This window comes from Coturnix japonica, unplaced genomic scaffold (assembly GCF_054131305.1).
Source record: "Coturnix japonica strain WE unplaced genomic scaffold, WE-NBRP24 Scf071, whole genome shotgun sequence".
NCBI classification, from domain to species: Eukaryota; Metazoa; Chordata; class Aves; order Galliformes; family Phasianidae; genus Coturnix; species Coturnix japonica.
In genome coordinates this window covers 115,497-143,429 of record NW_028188974.1, presented here as the reverse complement: position 1 = coordinate 143,429, position 27,933 = coordinate 115,497, and the positions used below count along the sequence as shown (strand labels likewise).

General features: G+C 48.8%; 1 protein-coding gene across 1 annotated transcript; it reads right to left on the bottom strand.

Moving 5' to 3' along the window:
• Positions 1–4,841, bottom strand: LOC146751603 (uncharacterized). Its single transcript, XM_085533944.1, has 3 exons — positions 4,713–4,841; positions 2,198–4,630; positions 1–2,077 (listed from the first exon to the last, which is right to left on the bottom strand). The coding sequence occupies exons 1-2, from the start codon at positions 4,839–4,841 to the stop codon at positions 2,687–2,689; spliced, it is 2,073 nt and encodes a 690-aa protein (XP_085390070.1). The 3' UTR covers positions 1–2,077; positions 2,198–2,686.
• Positions 4,842–27,933: the final 23,092 nt, after the last annotated feature.

Sequence of the window (27,933 nt, the reverse complement as noted above, 5' to 3'; positions counted from 1 at the left end):
TTGAAGAACAATTTTTATTTTAAACATACACACACATCTCTTAGCATAAAACTCATCAAGTAGTGTCAGCAAGCACATTTTAATAGCATAATATCGAAAAGTAATTTTACTACTATCTAAGAGTCTGAAGTCTGCAGAGGATATATTTAGATGCATATAAATAGACAACAGTCGGTGATGTCTGGTCAAAGGAGTACAAATCTTTCCTAATGCATGGAATTTGCCTGGCCCCAAACACTGCAACAGCACTTAGACAAGCCTTTTCTACTTGGCTCAAATTCTGCCAGGCCTGTTAATAACAAAGCTATTAGCATGATTTTCTGGATGGGTTGCTTGCTTAGAGAATATTCAAAGATTGTTCTAATAAACTAAACCCGTTACCACATCTGAAAGCATAGGAAATATTGATCAACAATGGAAAGCCATTAGCCTTTCAGCATTTAACATATCCCCATGCGCCCCAACAGGCCGACAAGCTCTCCAGGTACCTTCGGACGCTCCATCTCCCCACTGCTTGCAGGCACCTTTGCTTGCCCAGACCACACCAGCGGGAACACCATCCCCATCTTCTGAAATTTTTGGAAAAAAATGTACACCAAGGCAGCTGCGTGGGGAGCTCAGTTACAGATTGGCCTGGGGAAGCTCCGTTTCCCTCTTTCTGTGCTGTTCTGACACATTTGTTTTTGGGTTCCCACCTGTTTTGCCCCACATACCTCATCAGTCCCATTCTTAGGTTGGACAACACCTTACCTTCTTCCTCTACCTCATGGTCAACATCTACCAATGTTCATAATGATGCAGCCAAATACAAATCTTTTCAGGCAAAAGATTTATACAAAAAATTCAAAGACAGCACCCAAGAAACCATCTGAATAACACTGCACCTCCTTGAGCATAAACCAAAGATGAGATTGATGAGTGCAAGGAGTCCATTCCTGGACTTGTGTAGGTTTTAGTAAGCCACAAAACTGGTAGACCAGCTCAGCTTCTAACTCATGCGAGACTCTTCAAATAGCCAGGATTTATTTCCACTGACTGCATTGCCATGAGAAAACTGGTAACTGCTTTTTCTGAAAGAAGAAATGCAAGCTAATATACCATGGGAAGCTTCTTAGTAAGCTTTGTGACTGGAGGCCTAGCTGGCAAGCTTGGGTGTGCATTTTGATACAGCCTTAATGCATTAAAATGCATTTATTATGCATTTAAACAAATGCATAATCCCTTGAGAACAGCTTATATTTAGAAATGTAGATCAGAAAGGTGTTTGGGCACTGAGAGCATTCAGTTTCTGGTATGGTTCTTCCTGCAGAATTGAACCTGACTCTCAGACCAACAGAGAGGAATCGCTGCTCCACGTTTTGGAGCACAGCGGCTCCACCCCACCAGGACAGATTCCAGCAGTAAAACACAGCAGTGGGCTGACACCAAGGGGAGACCCACACACAGCCCACGGCTCCAGGGGATGACTCCAAGCTAATGGAACCAGGCAGAGGCCCCACCACACCACGAGGCACACACTGGCCCAACAGCCCTGGGCACTGTGCTCCTGCCGATGGCTGCAGGTAGGATGGGTGCTGCCAGAACCAGCCCAGCCCTCCCAAGGAAGTAGAAACCCTCTGACACACAGTTATCACCAAAAGGCTCCAACAACCCAGGGAGGATCCATCCATCCCACTACTTTGTTGTCTGTCGACCTTCACTTGAAAAGGGCTGGACATGCAGCATTCAGACAAGGATTCTCAGAAGGAATGAGCAGACACCACCTTACTCTGGGGACATGTAAACGTGAATGGGAAAGATCAGTAACCAGCAACATGACGAGAAAGGCATAGGTATCCTGGGCTGTCAAGCTCTGTAGGAGACAGTCAGAGACCGTGCAGGGACAGCCCCAGCTAAAGGCTCCCAGCTTTCCCCTCCTTGGTTTGGCGGCTGGTCAGATGATGTTCACACCAGCAGCTAAGGCCAACACACCCTCCTGTTCCAGTTGCTCAATGCAATGAAAATTGCCTGCCCTGGAGACATGACAGACCAGGCTAGAGAGAGAAGACAACAGCACAGGAGAGGAAATACTGCTGCCCTGTATCACAGAAGAAAATGACAGAGGGCAGTGGCCGTGATCTGCAGATGCCATGCTGATGCCAAGCCAGCGCCTGGCAAGCAGCAACAGCACGAAGGGCTGTGACAGCTCCTCGCCCACCTCTGCCCGTGCTCCCCAGGTGTGGCAGCACTGAACTGCCCCTCCGTGTAGCCGCCCTCCGTGGCCCCCTCCTCAGCTGCAGCCGATCCCTGCAGTCGGGAGGTTTGTTTGTTCCTGACATCAACATGGCTGCAAGGTTTCGGCTGGCTCCTCAACAACTGCCGTGCTGTCTCCCCTAACGGGAACCTTCCATCAGAAAAAAAAAAAAAAAAAAAGGTTGATTGTGTCCTACATTTGCTTTCCCGCAGACGAGGAGCGATCACTACACACAAAAAGGAGGGGAGGGGAAGGGACGGCACTTAACACAAATCCTGGGATCCCGGGGACAAGCGACAGCCTCCCAGGATAGAAGTGCAATGAGACAGGCGTGTGCCGGGCGAGGGCAGCGGGACGGCGCGGCTGACGGGAGCCTCCCGCGGTGAGGGCAGGCGGCAGGAGGGAGCCGGGAGCCGCATCTCCGCACACCCGGTGCATTCCCTGCGGAGGAGCTCAAGAACCCCCCGCAGCCGGAGGAGCCGAGCCGTGCCCCGAGCGAGCGCCCGGCAGGACCGCGGGCACGGCCGCGACCCCGGCAGCGCAGGGCTCGGGCGGCACCGCGCAGCCCCGGCCCGGCCCGGCGGTGCCGGCGCTCCCCAGGCGGCGGCAGCACCGCGCCAAGGAGCGGAGGGGGCGGCGGCCGCCGCGGTATCCGCGGCCCTGCAGCACCCCCAGCCGCGGGCGGCCGCCGGCGCCGTCCCGCGGGCAGCGATGGGAGCGCGGCCCGGCCCGGCCCGGCTCGTGGCGCCCACCCCACCCTCGCCCCGCGCGGCCCCGCGGCCGCCGCCCCCCCGGGAGGGGAGTCCCAGGCGCCGGCGGACACCCCGTCCCGTCCCGTCCCGGTGCGATGCGGGGCGAGCCCTGCACGGAGCCGGGCGGGACCCCGCCGCTGGCGCCCTCCCGCGCCCCTTCCCCCATGAATAAGTAACGGCGGCTGCAATGCGGCGGGAGACGGGCGACGGCCGCCAGCTCCGCGATTACCTGGTGCCTCTCGGGGAAAGACGGCGTCCGGAGCGCTTCCCCTGCAGCGGCGGCCGCGGCCGGGCTCCGGCGGGGCTTCAGACTCTCGCAGCAGGCAGACTGGCCGCCTCTCTGCCCTGTGCCATGGCTCAGCAGCCGCATCCTAGACCGGCTCCGCGGTGGCGGCTGCCGGCGGCCGCGGAGGGAAGGGCAGCCCGCACGGGCGGCCGCGGAGGGAAGGGCAGCCCGCACGGACGGCCCCATGGAGCGCGGCGGCTCGGCTCCGGCTCCGGCTCCGGCTCCGGCTCCGGCTCCGGCTCCGGCGCGGGCAGCGGCAGCGCACATGCACACACGCACACACCGCGCCGGGCGGGCGGGAGGCGGGGGGACGGCGCGGGCGCGGGGCACGCAGCGGCGCAGCCCTCCGAGCCCGCTCGCATCGCCCCGCCGCGGGCAGCCCGCGCCGCTCCGCTCCGCGCCCGCCGACCTCGCGGTGGAGCCGAGCCGGGTGAATCCTCGCCGAGCGCTGCGTGTCCGCGCTTCGCTGCGGAACGACGGAGCTTGGAAGGGGGGGGGGGGGGGGGGGGGCGCGGAGCCTCCCCGGGGGCACCTACGGCGCGGCGGGCGGCAGGGCCATGCGGCTCCGCGCTCAGGCGGAGCAGCCGCGGCGCCGCGCGGTGCGGTGGGGCAGGGCGGGGTGCTCGGCCCGGCCCTTCGCTGCGCCCATCCTCCGCACCCAGCGCTGCCGCCCGGCCCCGGCCCCCGCCAGCGGCGCCGCGCGATGCAGCACGGAGGCGGCCGCCGCCTCCCCCGCGCCGCGCCGCCGCGCCGGGGCGGGCACGGGATGCGGGCGCTCCCCGCCCCGCACGCACGGCTGAGCCGCAGCCGCCCGACCGCGCGCAGACGTGTCGCGGGCCGGGCAGCCGCGCACCGGGCGGGGCAGCGCCGACAGGGAGCACGGAGCCACGAGTCTGACCAACGCTCGGGTCGGGATGCGGGAGGGACGCGGGACCCCGGGCCCCGTGGGGAGGCGGGTGCGTGAGGAGCGGAGCGGAGAAGAAAGGAGAGGAAAGGAGAGGAGCGGAGAGGAATGCTGCTGCCACCGCTCAGGAGCGTGCTCGGCTTTCGAGCGGCTTTTCCGCTGAGGGAACCGGCAGAAACGGCTGCGGCGCCAGGAGGAGCCACGCACGGATTCGAGGCGGCGTTGGAAGCCGAGCGCGGAGCTGCGCGGAGCGGAACAGAACGGGCTCCTGCCGGCCCGGCCCCGGCCCCGACACGCGGCTGGGTGGAGGAGATGAGCCCGACGCGGAAATGAGAGGTTACGTTGTCTCCGGGGTCAATAAATTCTGTAGGCGTCAGGGGTTTAGAGGTTGTTACCTGTCTCCTGGAGTCCTCGCAGTGTGCAGCTCTGACATTTTGAAACCTTGGTCCGGTTTTCTCAGAAAATGACAGCGATGTTACAGCACGGCGAGCAGAGCACCGTGACAAACACTGCCTGCCCGGAGAGGAGCCGCCGTACCTTGCCAACATGCAGCAACCCCGTGCCTGGAAAGAGGCCCCCACCACTGGCCATGAACCCTGGCCCCTCGGCCACCCTCCCGTGGGGACAGCAGTGGTGCCGCTTGGCTGGGGCTGTCCCCACTCTCATGCTGCCTGCAGCTGGAGGAGCGTGGGGCCAGGGTTACTGTGGAGCATGTGGGTACAGCCCATCGTTGTGCCGGGGTGGATGCAGTGCTTCTGGATACCTTGTGCTGGGCGTTGTGCTGGGTGCGCACGTGGGGGGAGCACAGCCCCAGAAGAAGAAGAAAGCTGCAGCGCTGCACCTCACACCTTCCTCCTGGAAACCTTCCTGCCCTGGGATCCAGCGCCTGGGGTCAGTGTGAGCAAGGAAAGGGAATGCGGCTTTGCTCCCAGACCCATCTCTGTGCAGCCTGAGGACACAGTTCTTGCAACCTCTAAGGGGGAAAAGGAGCATTGTTTTGAGATCAGCACCACAGCTTGTGCCTGTGGACCATCAAAACTGCCCTTCCCAGAGCAGTGGCCACCTCTGCCCTATCAGCAACTGCTGCCTGGGGCTGGGAACTGAGGATTGGCACTGAGGGTAGCTCTCCTCTATCCATTTTCAAGCCCACTGCTCCATGGATCAGGATCAGGCTGTTACAAGGGCAGAGAGGCCCAAGTGATGAAGGAAGGGAGCGACTGATTCCTCTGCTCCCCTAAGAGAAAAGCCACGTCAGAAAGTTGGCTTTGCCGGGGTTTTCTTGTGCATCCCTCATTTTCAGTTCTATCACTGCTGTCTTTTAGAACTGGAGGGAGTGTGTTTGGTGTTCCTCAGTCCCATGCTTGGCCCTGCTCAGCATTAGCAGTGTGCTCCCTGGAGGGAGCAGACAGACAGGAAGGCGCTCTGTGGTAATGCATCTGCAGTCTTGGCTGACCTCTGCCACATGGAGCAGCCTCCTCAGGCCTCTCATTCCCAGCATTTGCTGCCTTGGCACTCCGTTCTGGCCCAGGAGCAGCAGGGCGGGCACAGCAGCGGTGCCAGCTGTGTTCTGGTGCGAGGAAAGGAAGCAAATGTTTGGGTATGACTTTCTTGGTGACAGAAGAAGCTTGTTCCAAGTCAGGCTCATAGTGGAGGCTGCTCTGCTTTGCTACCATCCAACACAAACACCAGGACTGGGTCAGAATCACTCTGAACAGGTACCGTGACAGCACCTCCCAGCAGCTGCCTCCTCACAGGCAGGTTCTGGAACATCCTGCACCCTCTGCTCTCAGAACTGTGCAGGGGCTACTGCCAGCTCAAAATTCATGCTGGGCATGGGCCTGAAATGGCCCTGCTGCTTTGGTAACATCCCCAGGGAAAAATGCTCTTTTCCAGAGGGTCTGGGAGCGCTGAGAGGCAGGTGGCCATGGGGAGCACCCGCTGTGCCACAGCTCAGCCACTGTACCTGCACTCCCACCCTTCCCCACGAGCCCTTGAGGGAGCTTTGTCTTACTGCAGCCTTCAGGAACAGGATAAATGCCTTCTTTCTGGCAGAAGACCACTTGTTACCCTATATTCTCCTTTCGTAGGTATCATTCAAGAATTGTTTGATAGAATCACTGAGTGGCTTGAGTTGAAAGGAACCATTGAAAGTCATCCCATCCACCTCCCCTGCAATGCACAGAGACACCCACAGCTCCGTCAGGAGCTCAGAACCCATTTCCTGACCTTAAGGGCCTGCAGGGATGGGGCACCACCACCTCTTTGGGCAAACTGTGCAGTGCCAACACCACCCTTATTGTAAAAACTTATGTCCAATTTAAATATCCCATCTTTCAGTTTGAAACCATTTAACCATTTTCCTCTGGATGAACACACCATCAGGTCTGTGTCTCCCCTGAACTGAGGACTCCACATATGGAGCAGTACTCCAGGTGACGTCTCACAGAGCAGAGCAGAGGGGTGGGATCACCTCCCTCAGTCTCTGACCACACAGTTTTTTGTGCAGCCCAGGGTACAGTTGGACTCAATGATCTCTAGAGGTCCCTTCCAACCCCTACAGTTCTGTGATTCTGTGATACAGTTGTCTTTCTGGGCTGTGAGGGCACATTACTGGCTCACGGACATCACTTTGGTCTCTTTTGGCTGAAATAAAGATGGAAGGCTGCAGCTACGTGCTGTACCTGTCATGCTGCCCAAGTGCTTCCTGCCCCCCAGAGCCATGTGCCCCACTCAGCCCTAGGCACAGTGGCTGCTTGTCCCCACCTGCTTCACACCATAACCCCTTGCTGGCCTTGCAGCTGGGGAAGATGCCATCAGTTAGAAGTGCTGCCCAGCAGCTGGGCACGCAGGCGTTTTTCTTGGGGAAAGGAAGGAGAAATACTTTCCTAAGGTGTTGTGTGCAAACCTGGGGAAGTGACAGATTAGGGAGACAGTCTGGATTGAGCAAAATGCTTAAAAACAAACCAAAACCACCTCTGAGTGCTAATGCAGTGTGCTATGTACACACCCTAAAGGAGACCAACAGCAGTGCAGGGAGGTAGAACAGCAATGGATGGGTGGCTGCAAGGTTTAGCATCCCTGTTGGAACTTTGAAGCAAGAGGGAGTAAATGCTTCTTTTTATGGTAGTCTGTTGTGGCTAATCAAGAAGCGTTTGGGAACTGCGGTTTTTACTCATTTTTACAAGAAGCTCAATGCCTCAGTGACGGAAATGTCGGGGCAGCGCTGCATGCAGTGTGTCCTCCCCTGAGGGCCGGGCAATGGGAGCACTGCGGTTATCGGGCACAGGGGACGCTCTGTCCGGAGGCAGCAGCGCGGTACGTCAGGTTCATCGCTGTTGGTTTCCCACGGTTTAAATTATTTTAGTTTCAGTTCTGCGGTCTGTAAGATGGGGGAGCTGTTGCATTGCACAAGAACCGCTCGGGCTGCTCCTCCCGGTTCCACGCGGTGAGAGCCTCCCGGGCCGGGCTCACCCGATCCATCACCAGCGATGACTCCGCGGGAGCCTGGCCCACGGAAGGGATTGCTGGATAAGCCTCTTCCTTACTTTAATAGCTCTAACGCTATGTAAAGTGGACTGGCGTTGCATTGAAGCCCACAGTACACGTGTTCGTGAGCAGCAGCACGGACTCATTTATTGCCCCTGGATGTGCTTCACTGCTGGGTGATGGTGAAGCAGGCTGGTCCTCAGGTCAGCTTGGTTCCCTGGCTGAAACTAAGCCAGGTGAAATAGATGCTTGGTTGCTGATGTGCACCTTGGGATTCTTAGTTTATGGGTTTGTTGGTTTGTTTGATTGTGGGTTGTTTTGGGCTTTTTTGTTGTTGTTTTGTTTTGTTTTTTAATCTTTTACAAATCTTTTCAGCCTAGATTTACATTCATGATTACAGTATTATACTGTTTGTTCTCTAACAGCCTCGCTTTCTGAGAAAGAAGTAAAACAAAGCACTGACACCTTTTGGGTTGATTTCTAAATCTCGTCTGCGATAAAATGAAGATTTCTACCAATTGGCACCTGACTTTCAAAATGGTGGTTTATATCTCTCTTTTATCTAACAAATGCCACCCAGCAGATCACTACCAGCACAAGGCCTGTTGGACAGCAGCGTGGCCCCAGCACCAGGCTGCATGGGGGACGGGGAGGATGGGGAGGAACACAGAGCACCACTCCAAGTGCCTCCGTCAGCACTGTCCATCTTTCCAGCCTGCTCACCACAGGGTCAGTGCACTCCCACTGCATTCAGGCAGGCAGAGCTGCTGGGTGAGGAGTGCATGGGATGGGACGGGCTGCACCCAGCTGTAGTGAAGTGCCTCTGTCCCACACACTGCAGCCACCCCTGTGCTCATGAAATAAAACCAAGCATCTGGGTTAAGGATGTGCTCCATTGCCCATCTCCTTTTCCCTTCTTCTGGCAGTACTTAGGTGTGCCCTTGGCAGTTATTAATGAGCTCCCTTAACACTTGCACTCTTTTCATGTTGCTGTTTGCTTGGTTGTTTTTATTTTTTTAATGCTTTCTTATTCACATTATTCCTTATGTGACTTATATTTTACTTGTGGAGATGACATCTCTATAGGAAGTAGCAAAGTCAGCATCACCAGCCTGCATGAATTGCCTGAGCATCCTTGCTGCTTCTGAAGCAGCCAGGTGAAGGGCTGGTTTACAGCATGAACTGAAAATGGTTTGCTTGTCTCCCAGCTGCTGATTCAAGTATTTACCTTAGGCCAAGACTTAAGTGGAGAAGAGTAATTTGAGCCGCTTGTTCCATCTTCCTTCTGCATGTCCTATCTATTATACCCACCCAATCAGCTGAAGGCTCTCAATTAGCTGATGAGTGGGAGGATGAAGAACCATTTATGCACACAAGTTTTAAAAAACAAACAAAAAACAAACAAAAAACCACTCAGTTTACAGTCTTTGTGGTCACAGCTTAAAGCAGAATTCCATTACAGAATTTCATCACTGGCATAACCACACTTCAGTGACAAAGTTGCATCAAAGCAAATCAATTGTTACTCCAAAATTTTACTCACAGGTACTGGCAGGGTCTAATTCTGTCTGATGATTTTCTGACCAGAGAAGGAATATTCCACTGGGCAGGAAAAGGAGTTAGATAGAATGACCTAGGCAGAAACATCCCAAACAAGTAGAAATGGAAAGATGCTGGGGTAACTAATATTGTCAGGAATTTGCCAATGGGGAAAAAAAAATAATGCAGAGGCACATGGGCAAAAGAAGTCTTGTAATAATTCTTCAAAAGAGAGGGAGCTGGAATCTGGCATGGATCCCCATAGCTTCCAAGCTTGTTCAATTAAAATCAACACTGAATGGGTTTTCTTTCACTTCCATTACTCAAGCTGCATTCTTCAAAGGGATAGCAAATGAGTGATATGCATATGAAAGAACCATGGAGTATGAAATTACAAAATGATACAAGGTTTGGATATTTGCACTTTGAGATATTAAATCTTCTGAAGAAAAATATTTGAGCAAATTCTGAATAAAGGACCCTACAGAGGAGGAAGGAAGAGCTGTGAGATAAATCTAATAAAGATGATACTATGCAATTTCCGAACACTCTTGAATTACTGAGTTTAGCTGTGGCAGTGTTTCCAATGGAGGATTCACTCCCACGTAGTCAGGCAGCAAGCACATTTTAAAGCCCATTTGGAACTATTTTCTACTCATGGCTGCCATGGGGCAGTCTATGGGGAATACGTATGTCACAAAATCAGAACCACAGGGGTGGAAAGGGACGTGTGAAGCTCCCTCAGCCCACCCTCTTGCTAAAACCCAGGTGACTTTATTATTTTTATTGTTAAAAGTGGACATCAGAAATTCACTTTTTTCTGCTGTAGCAGCACCAGCCCTTTGGTGCTGACCTGAAACATGTTCCCTAGCCCTCTTCCACTCCTGCTTTGCTGTTCCACCTCTCTCATAGTACTTCACATGCTCCATCAAAACCTCTTCTTACTTTTCTTTTAGAAACCTTTGTTTCCTCTGTGATTTTCATTGAATCCTGGATGCATTTCCCTACGGTCAATAAGCTTTTTTCCCCAGTTCTTGCAAGTTTTCTCATTTCTTATGGCCTCTTTAAAACATTCATCCATTTGAGGCACCATCGCTCAAATTTTCCCTTTTGTGGAGGAGCCTAAATGCGCTGCACACAGCTACATGTTAGTAGGAAGGGATTTTTTTAAAATCAAAGTGGGGCTGTCTATGTACAGTAAAGAAATAAGTACTACTGTCTCCATTTAGTCCATTCTGTTATGACTCCACTCTCAGATTTCAGGCTGGATAGCAAAAGGGTGTGCTGCCAGAAAAGCTTTTCACCTCCTGGAGAAGTGCAGATACTCACGGACAAGATGTTCTCAGTCAGCACACCCAAAAATGTGTGTCCTGTGTAGTTGGTTCAGAGCCCATCCCCAAGGCTCTGTGCATGTGGGCCCCACTCACTGCAGGCAAAGCCCTTCCTGCTCCCTGCTGCAGAGCCACACATCGCCCAGGGACTGATCCACACAGCTGTTTGCTTTCTCAAAAACAAACAACAACAAGAGAAGAAAGAAGTATCTTTAACCACATTCCTAGAGATTTTATTAGCTCTATCTGATTTTAGAATCATTTAAAAAAAATAAATTTACCATTGCAACTCAGTAAGTCTGTGTATATTTCCAGCAGAAAAGCAGAGGAGAGTTTTGACATTCCTGGTTTTATCTTCAAACATGATGGGCACCAAAACACACAAAAGAGAACCCACACAAAACACCTGGTCTCATTTCTGATATAGTTCCATACCAAACATGGATTTCACACAAAACATGTACAGGTGCCCTGCTGGGAGACATGCGGCTGCCCCATCCTGCTGTGCAGCACAGACTGTGCGTGAGTGGGCTGAGAAAGAGGAGGGTGAGGAAGGATTCTTAGTTCAGCACGGATCCACTTCATCTTGACTTCACCTGCAGAGTCTGCTGGGATGCTGAGCCGTGCTCTTCCGCAGCTCTGGTGTTATTACAAGCCTGCATTATGTTGAAAGCCAGTAATTAGATGTGTTCTTTAAATTGCTCAAGTGTTTGTATAGTAAGCAATTACCAAATTCTACATCACAATTCTACAATTAGCAATTCTACATTGTTAATAATGAATTTAAGGCTTGTGCAATAGCTCTCAAGTGCTTGGATTCCTCCTGGAAGGATCATGTCTGCTCTCTAAGCACAGGCTGCACACCAGCCTGCCATCAGCTACCAGGTTGTTTGGACAGCATTGGTCCCTCTGCCCAGCCCAAGGGCCAAGCAGGTAAAGGCCAGGAAACAGCAGCTCCAGCTGCAGCTGTGAAAGTGGGGGCAAAGGGGAAGCTGTGTGAGTCTCTGGTACCTGAGTACGGCCAGGAGGATAGGATGTTCTTCTGTAGGGGAGGGATGTGGGGAGATGCTGCAGAAAACAAGCAGCCTCAGGAGTTTCCTATCCTCCCTGCTCTCCATCTGACTCATATGTGCCCCTTTCCATAGTCCCCAGCACCCAATTCCCAGACAGAGCTGGCACTGCTTGCTGAGTGTGGCACCAACATTCTGGGAGGTGGTGAGAACACCTGAAGTCATTTTCTGGTTGTTTTCTCAGATACAGTTTGAAAAATCTTCAGGGTTGAAAAAGCCAGTCACAAGTGGCATCCCTCAGGGGTCAGTCCTGGGACTGGTGCTCTTCAACACCTCAATGACGGACGGTGGCATCAAGTGCAACCTCAGCAAGTTTGCAGATGATACCAAGCTGAGTGGTGCCATCGATACATTGAAAGGAAAGGAAGCCATCCAGAAGGACCTGGACAGGCTGGAGAAGTGGGCCTGTGTAAAATTAATGAGGTTCAATAAGGCCAAGTGCAGGGTGCTGCACTTGGGTCAGGGCAGCCCCAGGTATTTATACAAACTGAGGTAAGATCTCCTTGAGAGCAGCCCTGCGGAGAGGGACCTGGGGGTCCTGGTGGATAAGAAGCTGGATATGAGCCAGCAGTGTGCACTTGCAGCCCAGAAGGCCAGCTGTATTTTGGGCTGCATTAAAAAAGGGGTGGCCAGCAGGGAGAGGGAGGTTTGCCCTTCCTCTGCTTGGCACTTGTGAGGCCCCCATCTGCAGTACTGTGTCCAGGCCTGGGGCCCTCAGTACAGGAAGGACATGGAGCTCTTGGAGCAGGTCCAGAGGAGGCCACTAAGATGGTCAAAGGGCTGGAGCACCTCTTCTATGAGGAAAGGCTGGGGGAACTGGGCTTGTTTAGCTTAGAGAAGAGAAGGCTCCAGGGAGACCTCATTGCAGTCTTCCAGTACTAGAAGGGAGCACTTAGGAGGGGGAATGCCTGTTTATGAGGATGAATAGGGATAGGACAAGAGGGAATGTTTTTAAACTAAGACAGGGGAGGTTTAGATTAGAGATTAGGAGAAAGTTTTTCACCTAGAGGGTGGTGATGCACTGGAACAGGTTGCCCATGGAGGTCGTGGATGCCCCATCCCTGGATGTGGCTCTGGGCAGCCTGGTTTAGAGGCTGGCGGCTCTGCATGTGGTGGGGGGATTGAAACTAGATAATCATTATGGTCCTTTCAAACCCAGGCCTTTCTGTGACTTTGTTATTTTACGATTCAGACTCAGCTCACAGTGGATAGATGTTAGTGGGCTTTTGATTAGAACCAATTGCATCATCTGCTGCATCTCGCAACACATAAAATGTGATTAGTTTTCCATGTTGCAGAGGTAAAGCAATGGCAGCCCTCATCTAAACACTAAAGATGGTAAAGGATGTGTAGAGAGATTTTATTTCTTAATAGAACCACTGATACGGTTGGTGAAGTTTCAGATCTGAAGAGCTTTTGTTTCTGAAACATTGCCAGTGTTCTTCCAGTGCATTAGGCAGCAAAGCACAGGATCCTGCCTCTGCTGTGAACATTCAGCGCTGCTGTCCTGATAGCACCACAGCCCCAGTGCTGTGCTTCACATGGGCAGCGGTGCTTCTGTCCTGAGGAAGGGCACAGCCAGTGGGGAATCCCAGTCAGTGGTGTCTACAACTGCCTCACAAAGCTGACTCTTCTGCAAGTGTCAATTTGATTAAAAAATATAATAATAATAAAAATCCTTTGTAAGACAGAAACATTTGTGTTCTCTTGCTTTAGAATTGCAAAACAATGCATCCAGGAAGAAGTTCCTTTCACCCTGAGCTGAGCTGCTGATAATGCATCTAAGCCTTAAACATGTAAGGGATTGCTCTGGCTAATTACGTGCTTCACACTTTTTAATTGCAAGCCAGAATGAAAAGTAAAAAGGCCAAAAATACAAAATGTTCCTGTGATTTTCAGAACAGCTCCATAAGCAGAGCTTTGCTGTGCTCTAACATAGGGTGTGCCAAATGAAAACAGCAGCACATTGCACACAGAATGGCAGAGTGGCTGTGGGTGAAGCTCAGGGAGCATCATGGCCCAGGAACCAACACTTACTGCTGCACAGGTGTTAATTCAAGCTTTCGGTTGTGGGTACAGTTAATAATGCATCAAAGAAGATCTGATGTATTACAGACATCGCATAAACTATTACTGAAAACTTGTCCTCCATATTTTCCCAAGGCTCACAATCCACTTTATGAGCCTCCAAGTTGTGTGTTTTTCCCATTCGGGTGTCCCCTTTGTGCTTTATTTATTTTCCCAATTTGTATGCATTTATTCAGTCTGCACTGTATAGCAGTTACTATTTATCACTGCTCCACATGCCATGAACTCTGCTTGGCAGCACTGAGCAGTCTGGAGGCCCCATTTATCTCATGATTGCCTTGAAAGTCCTAAGCCACCACGGCCACTCAGAAATACACACTATTTTTTTTTCCCGCAGGATAAATAAATAATTCAGCAAAATGAAGCATAAACATATTTCTTTTTTTTTTTCCCCCCCCTCAAATTTTGCTTAAATAAGAATCAAGAGTTTGGGAAGAATTTTCTCTTTTTTTGGAAAATGTTTCAGTTCTAATCCCCTTCTCATCTGCAATTTCAGGTCACCATTTCCTGCTTCTCCCAGTTCATTTCCATCTTTCCATAATGGAAAAGGGATGAAAAGAAAATGGAAGGAACAGAACACAGAACAAAAATATTGATTGAAGTGGAAACTCACTGAGGAATCCCTTCCTCCAACTTTCTCTTCCTCTTCTTCTCTCTTCTCCTCTCCTCTCTTCTCTTCTCTTCTCTTCTCTTCTCTTCTCTTCTCTTCTCTTCTCTTCTCTTCTCTTCTCTTCTCTTCTCTCTTTTTCTTTTCTTAGTATTTATCGTAGGAATGTGGTGTAGTGGGCATGGTGTGATGGGTTGACAGTTGACTTGATGACCTTAAAGGTCTTTTCCAACCTTAATGATTCTGTGCGTCTATTTTTTATACAACATAATGTCCTGATGATGGCTATCTCAAGCTGGTTCTGCCACTGCCGTCCATCTGGATGAACCCCTGTGTGCTGATGCCCCTTCCCATCATCACCCAATCCCCTGGACCATAACCCATTTCCTCTCTCCCTGACCTCACAGAAGTTACACTAGCTTCACCGAGTGTCACCATCTCTCCATTTCTGCCTTTTTTAGGACAGAAGGGTCTGGCCCAAAGATAGCATGGGTGTCTGTTTTACAGTTTAACTGCCCTGAGTAAAACTGAAAAGAATTATTTCCTTTCATTATGCTGCATTGTCAGGTGGGAATCATCATCTGTTGATTGTCATTTAAGAGTACTTTCTTACAGCTGTCATGAAAGCAGGAAAGGTAGACAACTGATCAGCCAGAAATTGCTAGTGAGCTGTCCTCCATTAGTAAAAGAGCAAAAGAGCATTATAGTTCTGTGTCCTGTCAGAATTAAGGCACTAACTGAACTGAGAAACTGTTCATCATTGCTGAAACAGAAAGACACAAAGATGGCATGATGTTTTCACCCCTGAGATTTGTGGGATTTAGATGCGATGTTTCCTGAGTACTAAGTGCAGTAAGTGTATGTAGCCTGAGCCATCCTTGGGGCAAGGCTGCTCTTGCCAGGGCTCTTAGGGTCACACAAGTTACTGGAGCCCAGCTGTGCGCTGTACTTACATGGGCACACCTCATATATAACCAAAACCATGGCATTACCGAGCATTATTGAAATCTTAGGAATCAGATTCATGATAATCCAGATCTCATGGCTGCAGCAGGTGCTCACCTGCTCATTCCCACTACTCATGGGAAAAGGCAGGATGCCCACTGCAGCTACATGTGCAAAAACATTGCTGGGAACCATAAGACTACAGCAAACAAATAACATTAACTCATACACAAGTTGTATTACTTCAATAATACTTGTTGCTGTAGTGGAAATGCTGTCGTGGCCTGAAGCAATGATGGAGCACATGGTGGGAAGGCAGAGCCAACCCAGGGGAGCTCTGACTGAAAGAGGTGGAACCAGGATCCTCCCCTTCCCAGACCTCATTAACGGGTTGGCAGTGGAGGTGAGTATTTCTTGTTGGAGATCGCTGTGTAGTTGAGGCTTTGAAAGAGTAGGCAGATTCTTATCTTTTCTTTTTTTTTCTGTGTACATACCTGCTCTGTTTGAGCATATCTCTGTTACAGCCTACAATGCTGTTATTACTGCACTTTCTATTGTGTTTCTGTTGTAACACAAACCATGATTTTCTCCTCTGAAGTTGGTACTCACATGTGGAGTGTTCTTCATTTTGAAAGGTGGTAATTAAACTCAGTTTTTAAGTGTAACACTTAATGGACTTTACACAGTTCTGATCGTTGTGATGCAGTTCCCCACAGAAATGTTGCCCATTTCCACGTGGTGCTTCCCCCACCCTGTGCTGCTGCTGCCCAGGGATACCCTTGCTACTTGGGATCCCACCCAATCTAATGCCATCCCCTGACCCCATGGACAACACCTGCTCCTGCAAGTTGCAGCTATAAAACCCTTAATTGTTGCTGTTACTTAATTATGTTATATTATAATGTTACCTTAATTGTTACTCTCCTCTCTGCTTAGCTGGTGCTTCGGGATCTGTATACTTTCTGCTCTCCACTCTTCATTGTCCTGTGCTTTGGGTCTGGATTCTTCCCTGCGGTCTGTTCAGAGCAAACGGTGCTGCTTGCTCCCAGTGGTGTCCTAGCAGTGTCCTAGCATCACTCCTTCCCCTAGGCTGCGCCCTGTAGCACAGTCAGTGTTTTGCTGTGGGTGAGGTGTGTTGGGAGCTGCAGGAAGCAGCACTGCTGTCTCTTACCTTTACTGATTAAAAAAATAATAATAATAAAAAATGTTCCCAGAGATGCCTGGTTCCTGCAGCATATTTGGATTTCCTTAAGTTTTTTATAAAGTTCTCACCAAATGTTCTCTGCAAAGTAACAGTGCTGTGGGATGTGTGGAGAGAGCATTTGTTGTCTTTTGTTTCTACGTAATATATTCAGTATATATTGTTCATAGATGTTGGGAAAATTTCAGCTCCAAACATTTTGCTCAGTTGTCTTTTAATCCCAGAAAGAGACTGAAGAGAGTCTTCATCTTTCTGTATTTGTATCCCTGTGGGGCCTCAAGGTTCTGGGGAGCACAGTCCCCTGAGCCCCGACACTAATGAGCCCTTCCCCTTTCTCCATTGGCTGAGCTACTCAGGGTTCACGTTCTCCTTGATTCACCAGTTTGTTGCTTTGCCCAACTAGAACCATGTTTGTATCCTGTAAAGTCTCGCTTTTGCAAACAAGATTTACTTGCAGGTGCTAAGCTAGCATCTCCTGCCATATATTTACAAGATAAGATTGCTTAACCAGATCCTTGGGGCTGAAATTCTTCTTTTCAGCTTTTTCTATGTCTTGTTTTGAGGGGACCCCATATCCTTCCCAAATTTTATTTTGCAAGGACACTTCATTCTTGTTTCTCCTTCAATAGATAACCTGGAAAACTCAGTACATAGTGGGAACACAAAGCCTGCAGATGATTCAGCCTATGCTGAAAAACTTCCATTGCTAGTGGACTTCATCACTTTCTCTCTTGATACTTAGTTGTGTGAGGTCCTTCTTTCAGGCCTTTGGTGTCGGCTTTAAATAATCAGGTATAAAATCACTGATGAAGTTTATACTGCTGAAACAAAAGGCAGAGGTTTATAGTGAACTGTACACAGTGCATAACTAGGTATCTGGTATTTCTGCAAGAAGCAAATGAAATGTCATCACTGCAAATATTTGATACTGAATCAGGTCTTGGAGACAGCAAGAGGCAAATTGAATACTCAGAGTTTGAGGCAGCGCTGTCTGGTTTGGCCTCTGCCCTGCTCTGTGCAGCCATGATCCTGCCAAGCTGGAAAATGTGGTGGTGAACTTCACAAAGGACATAACCAAATGTAATGGAGTTCTTCAGCACAAGGAAGAGGTGTCTATGCAAAAGATAAGGTATGGGAAGAGGGAAGGAAAACAATTGAGAAACATTCTGCACTGCATCTTGCAGCACATGAACAAAGCAGACCAGCAGCAGCACTTCTTGAAGCAGTCTCTGCTGCTTGCCTGGAAATTCACTGTTAGAAATACAGATTGCTCCTCTTCTGGGCAGGGCTGATAAACAATCTCAGTGCGGATTCCTTTTCTCTCATTAGGCCTCGTTCCTTCTGCTATATTATTTATGACTTATCTGAAAGAACAATAATTGCAGGATTGTTCTGTGATTTATGTGTCACGAGTAGTGCACATTTACTGTTTCCTTTGTACTTCTCCTTGCTTCACTGGGAGAGCAAGTTGATTGCATTTAAAATGGAAAGGACGTTGTGCAGCAGCACAGCGCATAGAGGCCTGTTGGCTGAGCATGTCCCGATGTCACTCCAGGACAGCAGCCCCCAGCCTTGCAAAACTCATCCGAGCACTGAAACACCTGGCGGGGCAACCCAAGGACTCCTGTGGAACTTTTCTGCAGAGGCAATGGGGGGAGGGGGTGAAGGTTGAGTTGGGGTCCTGTGGCACAAGCGGGGGGACTGGGGGTAGACCTCTGCCTTCCCTGAGCTGCCTTGTTCCTTCTCCTAGACCTTGTAGGGGGTTGGGGCTGGGCAGTGCTGGGGGCTGCCCTTCCTGCCACCTCCCACTGCTTCTCTGTGAGCGTTCTGTTGGTGCAGTCCAGAGGTGATCAGCTTAATGAAGGAGATGCGTATTGCTCTTGGCAGGTACCACTAAGCAGTTACTAGGAACCCAAACCTGCCATTATGGTGGGTTTTTTTATTTGGTTGGTTAGTTTTTTGTTTTGTTTTTAATTTATTTTTATCTCACATCTTTCTCACTGAAAGACTGAGCCTGGGCTGAGAATACGATGATTTCCCTGTGATTAACTGCCTTCAGGCAATGGGACCTCAGCCCCTGGCCTGGTCCTGGCTCCCATTTCCCACCCCTCAAATGACCCTCTGGTTCAGTGCTGATCCCCAACTCCAGTGCAGTCCCTCTCCATTGGTGTTTTCATTTTTTTTTTCTATTTCAGAGACTTCATAAAGATGGACTGAGGCTTTTGTAGCATGACAAAGACAGAAAGAAATGTGGGTAATAGGAAATACGAGCATATGAATGGAGAAAGCTTGATTTCACAAACTTTGAGATAATTAGAGAATGCATGAATAAAGTCTTAGGCCCAGAATGCGGTTTGCAACTAAATTCATTTTTTCTGAAAAAGAGGCAAAATTGGATGACTTTTCTCTGTGTGGCATCATTAATACTTGAATGTTACACAAGTCTGTAAGCATCATCCTCTAATAATGGCTTTTCAATTGCTGTAGCAATGCAACAAACTGCCTGTAGCTGAGAAGTGGGTCTCTGACTGTGCTTTCCCATCCCATCAGCTGTGTGTTGTTTCGGCACTGGCTTTGTGCATTCAGCTCCCACAGCCCATTAGTGTCTGTCACACCCTCCCCACCACCTCGCAGCCCCATCTGTGTGCTGGCAGCACTTACTCCCTTCCACTGTTGTGTAACTGCAGACCTCTGCGTTCAGAGGTGAAGAAGTCACAGAGTCACCCGCACAGAGTGCAATTGGTTTTCATAAATACCATTCATTATGCAAATTCTGTATTTACAGACAGCATTAAGGTAAAGTGAATGTGAGGAGCAGAGTAATAGAAACTGTGCTTTTGACATCAGGCAAGAATATTTGACAGAAATGGATTAGTAAATGAGTACAAAGATGTTTAGAGAATGGTTGCATGGCCCTTTTTGGCTGAGAAGTGCCACAGCCTGAGCAGAGCAGAGTGGCAGTGGGTGGGTGTGCAGGTTCTGCTGAGGAGGGTCTGCCCCCCCCCCCCCCCTCCACTGCTGAGCTGCAGGATCCAGATCTTCCTTCATCCTTCCGGAGTCACACATGTCAGTACCCACCTCTCACTGGAGCAAATGTATGAACCATTCAACTAATGTCATTGCAAGCATCCTGTAGCTTCATAGTCTAGAATCTTAACCATGGTCTCCATTCTTTAAAGCAAACAAATCTACTGCTCTGGCTGTGCATATTTGTTTTGATTTTGTTTGTCTCCTTATCTGCTCCTTCCTGTGGAGGAATCAAACATACCAATTTACTCAGTGTAAAGGGATCAGCTGGAGCCTTGTAAAAGTGAGGCAAATGCTCAATTTCCCTCTCTTCATGGCTGCATTAGGTATGGCTCTGCGTCCCATGGCACCTGTACCTCTACACACTGTTGGTGTTAGGGCAGGATGTGATACAGATGTGGTGCAGGTGCTTGGTAGTCGGTGCAGGGGGTCCCACAGAGCCATGTCCTGGCAGCCCCCCAAAGGGCCATCAGTGGAGGAGAGATGTCAGAGCCATCCCTCCCACAAAGAAGTGCCTCCACTCCAGGCCCTCCCCATGGGACACTGCAGCCCTGGCCAGAGCTCTGGGCCAGAATGGGGTGGGGGCCCCGATGCTCCAGTTGTGCCCCAGGGGGCTGCCAGGGCTCTGCTCCCCACTCTTGGAAACCATGTGGAGCTGCCCATAAATCCTGCTATGGCTGCAATGGTGCTGCACCATCACCTTCAAGCCTCTGTGGCCTCAAAGGACCGTGGCTGGTGATTAAAGCTACATAGAAATCTGCTTCCCGTGCTCACATATTTTTTGCCTGCAATTATAACTTCAGGCCTGACGTATAAATTACTTTTTACTGCTGGAGCAGAAAATGTCTCCATTAATTTTGATATAGTATAAGTGCAGGCAAGGTGGATGTGATTTACAAAATGTGATTTTGTCTATGAGGTTTAAAACTATAGTGTCACCTCTGGGTTTTATTTAGCAGCACTGAAGTCAGAGTGTGATGGAGGTGAGCATTATCTTTTCCTCTATCAGCAATTGTGCAGCCTATGAGTGCATTCCTTATCAACCTTACCTAATTTTATTTTAGGAATCCAAAAATACCAAACTGAAAGTACCATTAGAAATAACAGTAGTTTTAAAATGAGAGTAGGGTTATTCTCTTCACAGTTACTGACCTTATTTCTTGCTGACACCTGACAAAGGTGGGACTAAGAGAATCTTCTCATCACCTTTGTGGGGGATGTAGGAGTTGAGAGCATATAGAATCTTCCGTCCTTCTGACATTGAAACTGCCCGCAGTTTAATAAAACTATTAGAAGTTACACCAGAAATCATAAAATTTCCCTTCTCCTTTGCGTTATTGACCTGGCTTTACCAATCTCCAGAAGAGGGTTCTGGGCTTTAGCATCTGCCAGGCTCTGCCTCAACCCCCACCACTGTGCAGGATCTGTACCAACATCCGAGGAGACAGTGTTTTTGTATGGAACCATCATGGTCTTTGGTCAGACAGGAAGATGTGAAATGACTGATGACTCAGAAATGCACATGCTCATCATGCAAAATTACCACGCAGCCACCTGTGTAGGGCACATTTCCTTTTCCCTGGGGCTCTACATGTAATATCCTATTACAAGGAAGCAGTAAGAGAACAGAGCATGCTATCTATAAAATCTCTAAATATAGTTCAGCAATAATGCTGCTGCTTTCTGCAGATTAAAAAATGGACTGTTCAATCTGTAACACTAATACAATCAAGCACAATCATGAGCAGCATCATTCACACTGACTTGATTAGTGAAAAACAAAGCAGAGTGCTAATGAAGGCTCTGACAGCATTTGTCTCTGTGTTAGGATGGGATGATGTGTCTCTTCTGCAAGGCTGTTTAACTCTTATGGACTTCCTGATCTTAGGAAAATTTTCTTCTCTTTGTTTGAAGAACAGTGGAAAGATGTTATGAGCAGCCCGAAAGACTTCTGCAGATCAAAACATGGAACAGTTTAAGGGAATCCTGTTCTGCTTTATGGTTCTGGAGCAGGGTGGATTTGGGACAGTTTGGGAGGATTGGGTGGGATGGCTGCATGTGTGATCCATGAGCACCCTGGAAACAGCTTGCACTGATAAAACTGGTAAACAAATCCAACTGTGAGAAAAAAAAAATTAAAAAGTTAAAATCATAGAATCATGGAACCACCAAGGCTGGAAAAGACCTCCAAGATCATCCAGCCCAAACATCCATCCACCACCAATATTTCTCCACTGAACTATGTCCCTTAGTGATGCACTACATGTTGCCTCCAGGCAAGGTAACTCCATCACCGTGGCAGTCAATTCCAGTGCCACTCATTCAGAGAATATTTTTTTCCTGACATCCAACCTGAACCTGCCCTGGTGCAACTTGAGGCCAGCCCCTCTTGTCCTATTGCTAGTTATGTGGGAGAAGAGGCCAACCCTCACCTGAATCAACTAAGTTAGTTGATAAATCAATTAAGTCAATTGACAAGATGTACTAGAACATGACAATGAGTAGTTACCCCCAGAAATAATGCACCTGCTGTAACAAGCCCAGCAAAGGAAGTACCTGCTTGGGACTGATGACAAAAAGGCCAAGGCAGACCTCTCCCCAACCTGCAGAGCACTGCCTGCACAGCTCTGCTGTAGGGCACAGCTCCTTGGGTCGCTCCTGCACAGTGCCAACCCCACTCACTGCTCTGCCCACTCAATGCCAGGATCACACCATGCACCACCACTGTCACAGCAGAGTCAGGCTTCAGGACTGGTTTTGTGGTGAGGAAGCACAGTGCCTCACTGTGATGATGACTCCTTGCACATATGAGTGGCATTTCCCTGTGCATTCAGTGCCTCAAGACATGGCTGTTATCCTTCCCCCGGCTCCCTGAAATGTGTTTGCCCACCTGGCTACAAGAGGTGAGTTCCTTCATGGCTCACAGCTGTTGGCTGCTGAGGGCACAGCACTGCCTCACATCTGACGTGCCTTCCCCTCAGCAGTTTGTGAGCAATAATGTGAGTGCTGTATCAGCCCAGCTGTGTGCTTGACATAAGCAATGAGATACGGGGGGGGCCACGGCTGAGGGTGCAAACTGCGTAACCTTTGTGTGTTTTCCAGAAAAAACAGCTGTCCTGTGCAAGATCTGCACATGTTGCTCACGATGCTCTGAGCTGGAACTGGGCCCTGAGCAGTGCAACGTGGGCATGCCCTGTAACCAGCTGACACTGCCCGGCTCCATGCATGGTGTTTGTCCTGGCAGAGCTCATCTCTAAACTCTCACCAGTGCCTGGTCCTCAGCTGAGGGTGGTTCTGTTTACCCACCTACAAACTTCATCTTAAGCCCAGGCTGAGGACACATCAAGCTGCCAACAACCCTCACATTGGCTTCAGACTGTTTATTGGACCAGGTGTGATTTTTTTCCCTTTTCTGTAGTATCCACCCAATTTTGTCTGCCCAAAGTCTTGATACTAGTGCAGATCAGGGGCACACTCTTTCCCCGTTGGAGAGGTTTTTGCCTAGATACATAAATCAGGATCAGTTCTTTTTGTCCCATCGTGTGTTGTATTTTTCAGTCCTCAGAGAATTTACTATTTCTGCTGGCTTGTTTGAAATATTCAGTTTGTTCTGTTTTCCCTTCACTTGATTGTGCTCCTCTGGTGCTGCCTTTGCTCCATTATCTGTGTGATGCAGAGACACAAGCCACTGGACAGTGGTTTACACATGATCCAGAACTTCCCTCAGCCTTTGAACCCTTCACTCAAATACCCGTCTGCGTTTGTCAGACACCTCCATCGCACCACTCACATGTGCAGTAATAACAGTCTGGATCCTTTCAAGTATCAAAACTGACTCCCACTGGAAATCAGTCATCAGACAGACAAGAGACAGGCAGGATAGCAGAGAGCTGCCTGCCAACATTTTTTTCTATAAAAGCTCATGGAAGCAGGCAAAATATAAATGACTTGTCAAAGACAGCTTAAGGAGAGATACTGAGAATATAATTATGGCCACACAAATTGCAAAGATTGCTGCTGTGTGCTCAGAGAAGGATGAGTGTGAGGTACATGCTGGGGGTCAGAGCTCTGCTTTGCTCCCATGTCATGCCCACAGTACTATCTTTTCATTTATACATGAATGACTGAAGTCTTTCCTTATTAATATTTTAATTAACATTTATTATATATATATATATTTTAATCATCTTTTTCTCCCAATCTTAGGCTATCTTCATAAGGTGTTTAACTACCTATTTCCTTTCCTGTCACTTGCATGAAGAGAGGAAAAAACACGTGGGGATGTCCTCAGAACAGCCACTGCTGGAAAACAGGGCACTGACTTTTCCTTAAAGTTCTCCTACACTGGTGACTTCTGCCACCACTAAGTTCGCTGTTGGGAAGCTTAGTGCACTTTGTCCTGTCTTGCTGCAGCGCCTCCCATCTCTTATAGCCATCTCTTGCCTGAGGGACTCAGATCTCTTCCCTTGGCTCTAAATGAGAAACACCAGGAAACAAGCCCTCCTCTGGGGCAGGCCAGGTGAGAGCCAGTGGGTGCCTCCCTGCTGCTAAGTAGTTCAGGACATTGTTCTCCCTGCACAGACCTCCAAACAGTGATAACGTGTGGAAGATAAGGCTGAAGGACTTTGTCAAGGCAAGCTTGGATTACTACATTTTTTCTGAGGGGGAAATAAACCACCACCACCACCACCACCACCACCACCAACAACAACAACAAAGCTCTATGACTGAGAGGACGTAAATGAGCTTCTGTCATGCTGCTGCTCCCTGAGCTGGGGTGCTGTGCAGCACTCTTACATCCATCACCATAATCATGCAACACCTGACCTCCTGCTTAGAAAAGCCACCTGATTACCAGGTGAGGCATTCCAGGTTTTATCTGTTGTAGCTCTGTGTCATGGTTTAATAATTTTGTAGTTTTTGCTATCAGTATTCCACATCATAACATCATATAAAGCATGAATAATTTTACTGAATCTGCAACTTACAGAAGAAGACTACATCTCCCAGGGAACAACACGATAGGTCACGGGACCTGGACTCTATATTAACTCTGTCGCAGAACAGACTGACGTCTTTCGAGTTCTGGCGTTCAGGGGAGTGTGTGGGAGCCTTCAGCCGTTCGCCTAGATTCACAGTAGGCCTCTCGGTTACGGGACTCATTCTCTCTCCTATTTTGCTTGATTCGTTAGCTCAATTTTCAATTATATTGTATTATATTGTGTTATCCTGTATTTTGATATAGTATTTAGTAAATAAGTGTGCCTCCTTAGATCGTTGCCGCTGTTTTCTTTTCCTAATTAACTTTTTCCTTTCGGCCTAGGGCCCCTCCGGGGCCCACGGCCTCTGTCACGGGCGCAGGTGGATTTTTAGTTCAAACCGTGACACTCTGGCCTCCAGTTAGTACTTGTGGGTAACCTCTGCTCCTTCTTCAGGAAGGTGCAGCCAGAGCTGCCCACAGACAATAGTCATGACCCATACTCCTTGTCTCTCATCAGGGTGTCATCAGCACTCTCTATGCCTGCTTTGGAGAAGTGGTTTGCATGTACTTGATAAGAGCCCTATAATCATCCTCAGTGGTGAAACTGGCTCCAGTGGGGATGAGGCAGCTCCTGCAGGTGATGCAAATGAAAGCAATGAGAAGAAGTAAGATGGAAAGGTGTAAACATCTGCTCCAAAGTAATCCCCTCTTCTCTGCTCTCTACATTACCGATGACCCTCCTACCAACCCTGGGGTGTGTCAGCCAGACAACCACTGGTGTGGGTACATCTGGCAGCCCTGCTGCCCAGCAGAGCAGTGGGGCTTTGCTGGCACCTTCTGTTTGCAAGGCAGGAGCACAGGCTCATCCACTCTTCCCCCTTCTAATCTCTTTCACATCTGTTCTATCGTGGGCTGTGTTGCAACAAGCAGAAGCTACACTTACCTTCTCCTTATGTACCAAAACCTGCCTGTGTGCAGTCAAAAAATTCAGTGGTGTGCAAAACTGAGAAAATTGACACCAAAGCAAACAAGTGCAATCACGGAGCTTCCCTTTGCTTATCTGGCTGCAAATGTTCCAGCTGGTATGAAGCTTCAGACAGTGACGTGGGCCCAAGATTGTGGTGTTTTTCAGTTTTTCAGTGGTTTTCTTTCTTTTGTTTGGTTGCTTGGTTGTTTTTTTCTTTTTAATTATTATCTTATTAGAGATTCCATGCATTTCAGTTCTCCCTTCTATACACTGACTTCTGCCTGGATCAGTGTAGGTGTGCCTCATGCAGCTGACAGGGACTCCCTTACACACCTTTGTAGCTGCTCCATCAAGCAATGGGCTCCCTTACCCCATGTTGTTTGCAGTGAAGGACCTACCCTGGGCTGCTGGTGGCTTTTATTCATTTCAAACACTTTAATGACTACAGAAAGTACCAGGTAAAAATTAGGTGACTGCCACCTCCACTAAAGCAGTTTTTTGCATACAAATTAAATGTTGACAAGTGATAATGGCAGGCTTGCTTCTGGACTCAGAGCCAAAGGCAGAAGACTACTGCCTAATTGGGAAAAACAGCAGAAAATGAATTAAATAATAGGGATGAGGAAGATATTTCATTAGCTGATCACATATGCCAAGCAATTCATCTTCAACATTTGTCACTTTTCCAACATGAATTTTAAAAGTACGGTGCTTTATCAAATGTGTGAGGCTCTTCCAGAGTGAGTGGTGACTGACCACTCACAATGAGTTCATTAAAGCAGTTTCACACTAAAAAGAACAAATATTGGTGGAGATTAATTGATTTCCTGTTACTATACATTCAGTCTGAATGATGTAGCAGAGATGCTTTAGTTACATCCACTTCATCTAAGTCAAGTGCAGCCTTCAGTGTGCTATTCATTTAAGTTTTCCATGAGTAATGAGTGTTAGAATAAAGTTAAATACTATAACTGTCCAAGCTGTCGTTCCAGCTTTTCCTCAGCTTGCCCTGCATTCTTTGGCTAAGAGCAGATCTTATACCAAGCCACTCTTGCTGGAAAGTACTGAAGGTTCATTCACATTTCTCGGTCCCCTCAGCTCTGCCAATTACATTTTCTACATGCACCATGTCATCCTCATTACTTGCACTCACTGGATGATTTCTGATGGCTGAAGAATGAGAGAAAGCTTTACAGATGCTTTCCTCAGAGCACAAGACATCTCCATCCCCAAGTATAGCAAGTCAGGAAAGGAAGGTAAGAGACCAGCATAGCTGTACTGGGACCTGCTTGTCAAACTGGAAAACAAGAAGAAAATGCACAGGCAGTAAAAACTGGGAGAGGTCCTGTATGAGGAGTATGAGGATGCTTGTGTAGGGATGTAGTCAGAAAAGCCAAGGCCCAGCTTGAACTAAACTTGATGAGAAGAACAAGAAAGTCTTCTACAGGTACCTCAATAAGAAAAGTCCACAAGGGTGTACCACCTCCTCACCCCCCTACTCCCTCTCCCTCCCCCCCCCCCCCCGCAGTAGTGAGTGACACAGGCAAGCTGGTAACAACAGGCAAGGAGAAGGCTGAGGTGCAGTGAAATGGCATGTAAATTCAGGTCCAATATAGCAGTGAGCTATCTGTATGGGAGAGGAGCGTGCTCTTGCAGTGCTTCTCTATTCTCCTTGCAGCTGGATCTGAAATGTGCTGCTTGCAGCTTGCATTCACATCTGTCTGCTGTGGTTCTGTGCCTCTCTGTGTCTGCACTTTGCACTCTTGGTAGGGATGGCCTTTGGACTGTTCTGTTATGTTTTCATTTGAAGAGAGAAGTGAAAATGTTTAATCTCAGAGATCCAGCCCTCAGGGAGCGCGCAAAAGGGCAAGAGTTTGAGCAGCATGTCTTCCCATCCCACATAGCCATGTGCCAGTCTGAAAGAACACAGACACAGCAAGCAGTGCAGCTCCAGTGACCCTTCTGTGTGGCTGTCCCAGGGTCCTTTCTCCTTTGGTTTCTGATCCCAAGAACTTTACACGGCATGCCTGGCATGAATCTGATATCTTAAAGATTATTAGGGACCCTTCAGTCACCAGCTCAGTTCTTAACTCTGGGTTACATCATCTGAAGGGGGAAAGTTCTCCATTGTAAGCTCTGGTATCTAAAGGCCAGTTTGGAGGGGAGGCAACACAGCCTGCATCTCTGGTACAAACTAATTTTGTTTTGGATTTTAGTGTGCAGGATTGTAAATATTTTAATTGCATTAAATTTCTCCTTTAATGAACAAACAGCTATATAATTACAGGAGCATATTCACATCTCTGCTGTAATGGTTGTTTAAGCATTTTAATTCTGCACTATGTTTGCAGGGTTGGACTCCTCTCTGAGAAAGTAATTTTGGGTGCAGAACAGTTCACAAGCCCTTACCTTAGGAGTGTATTTTCCCTTTAATTTACCCAGGAATATTGTGAAAGTTTGGGTATGTGCCCAAAGCCAAGCTTTGTCTTTCTGTCCTTTGATTACCTTGTCTGCAC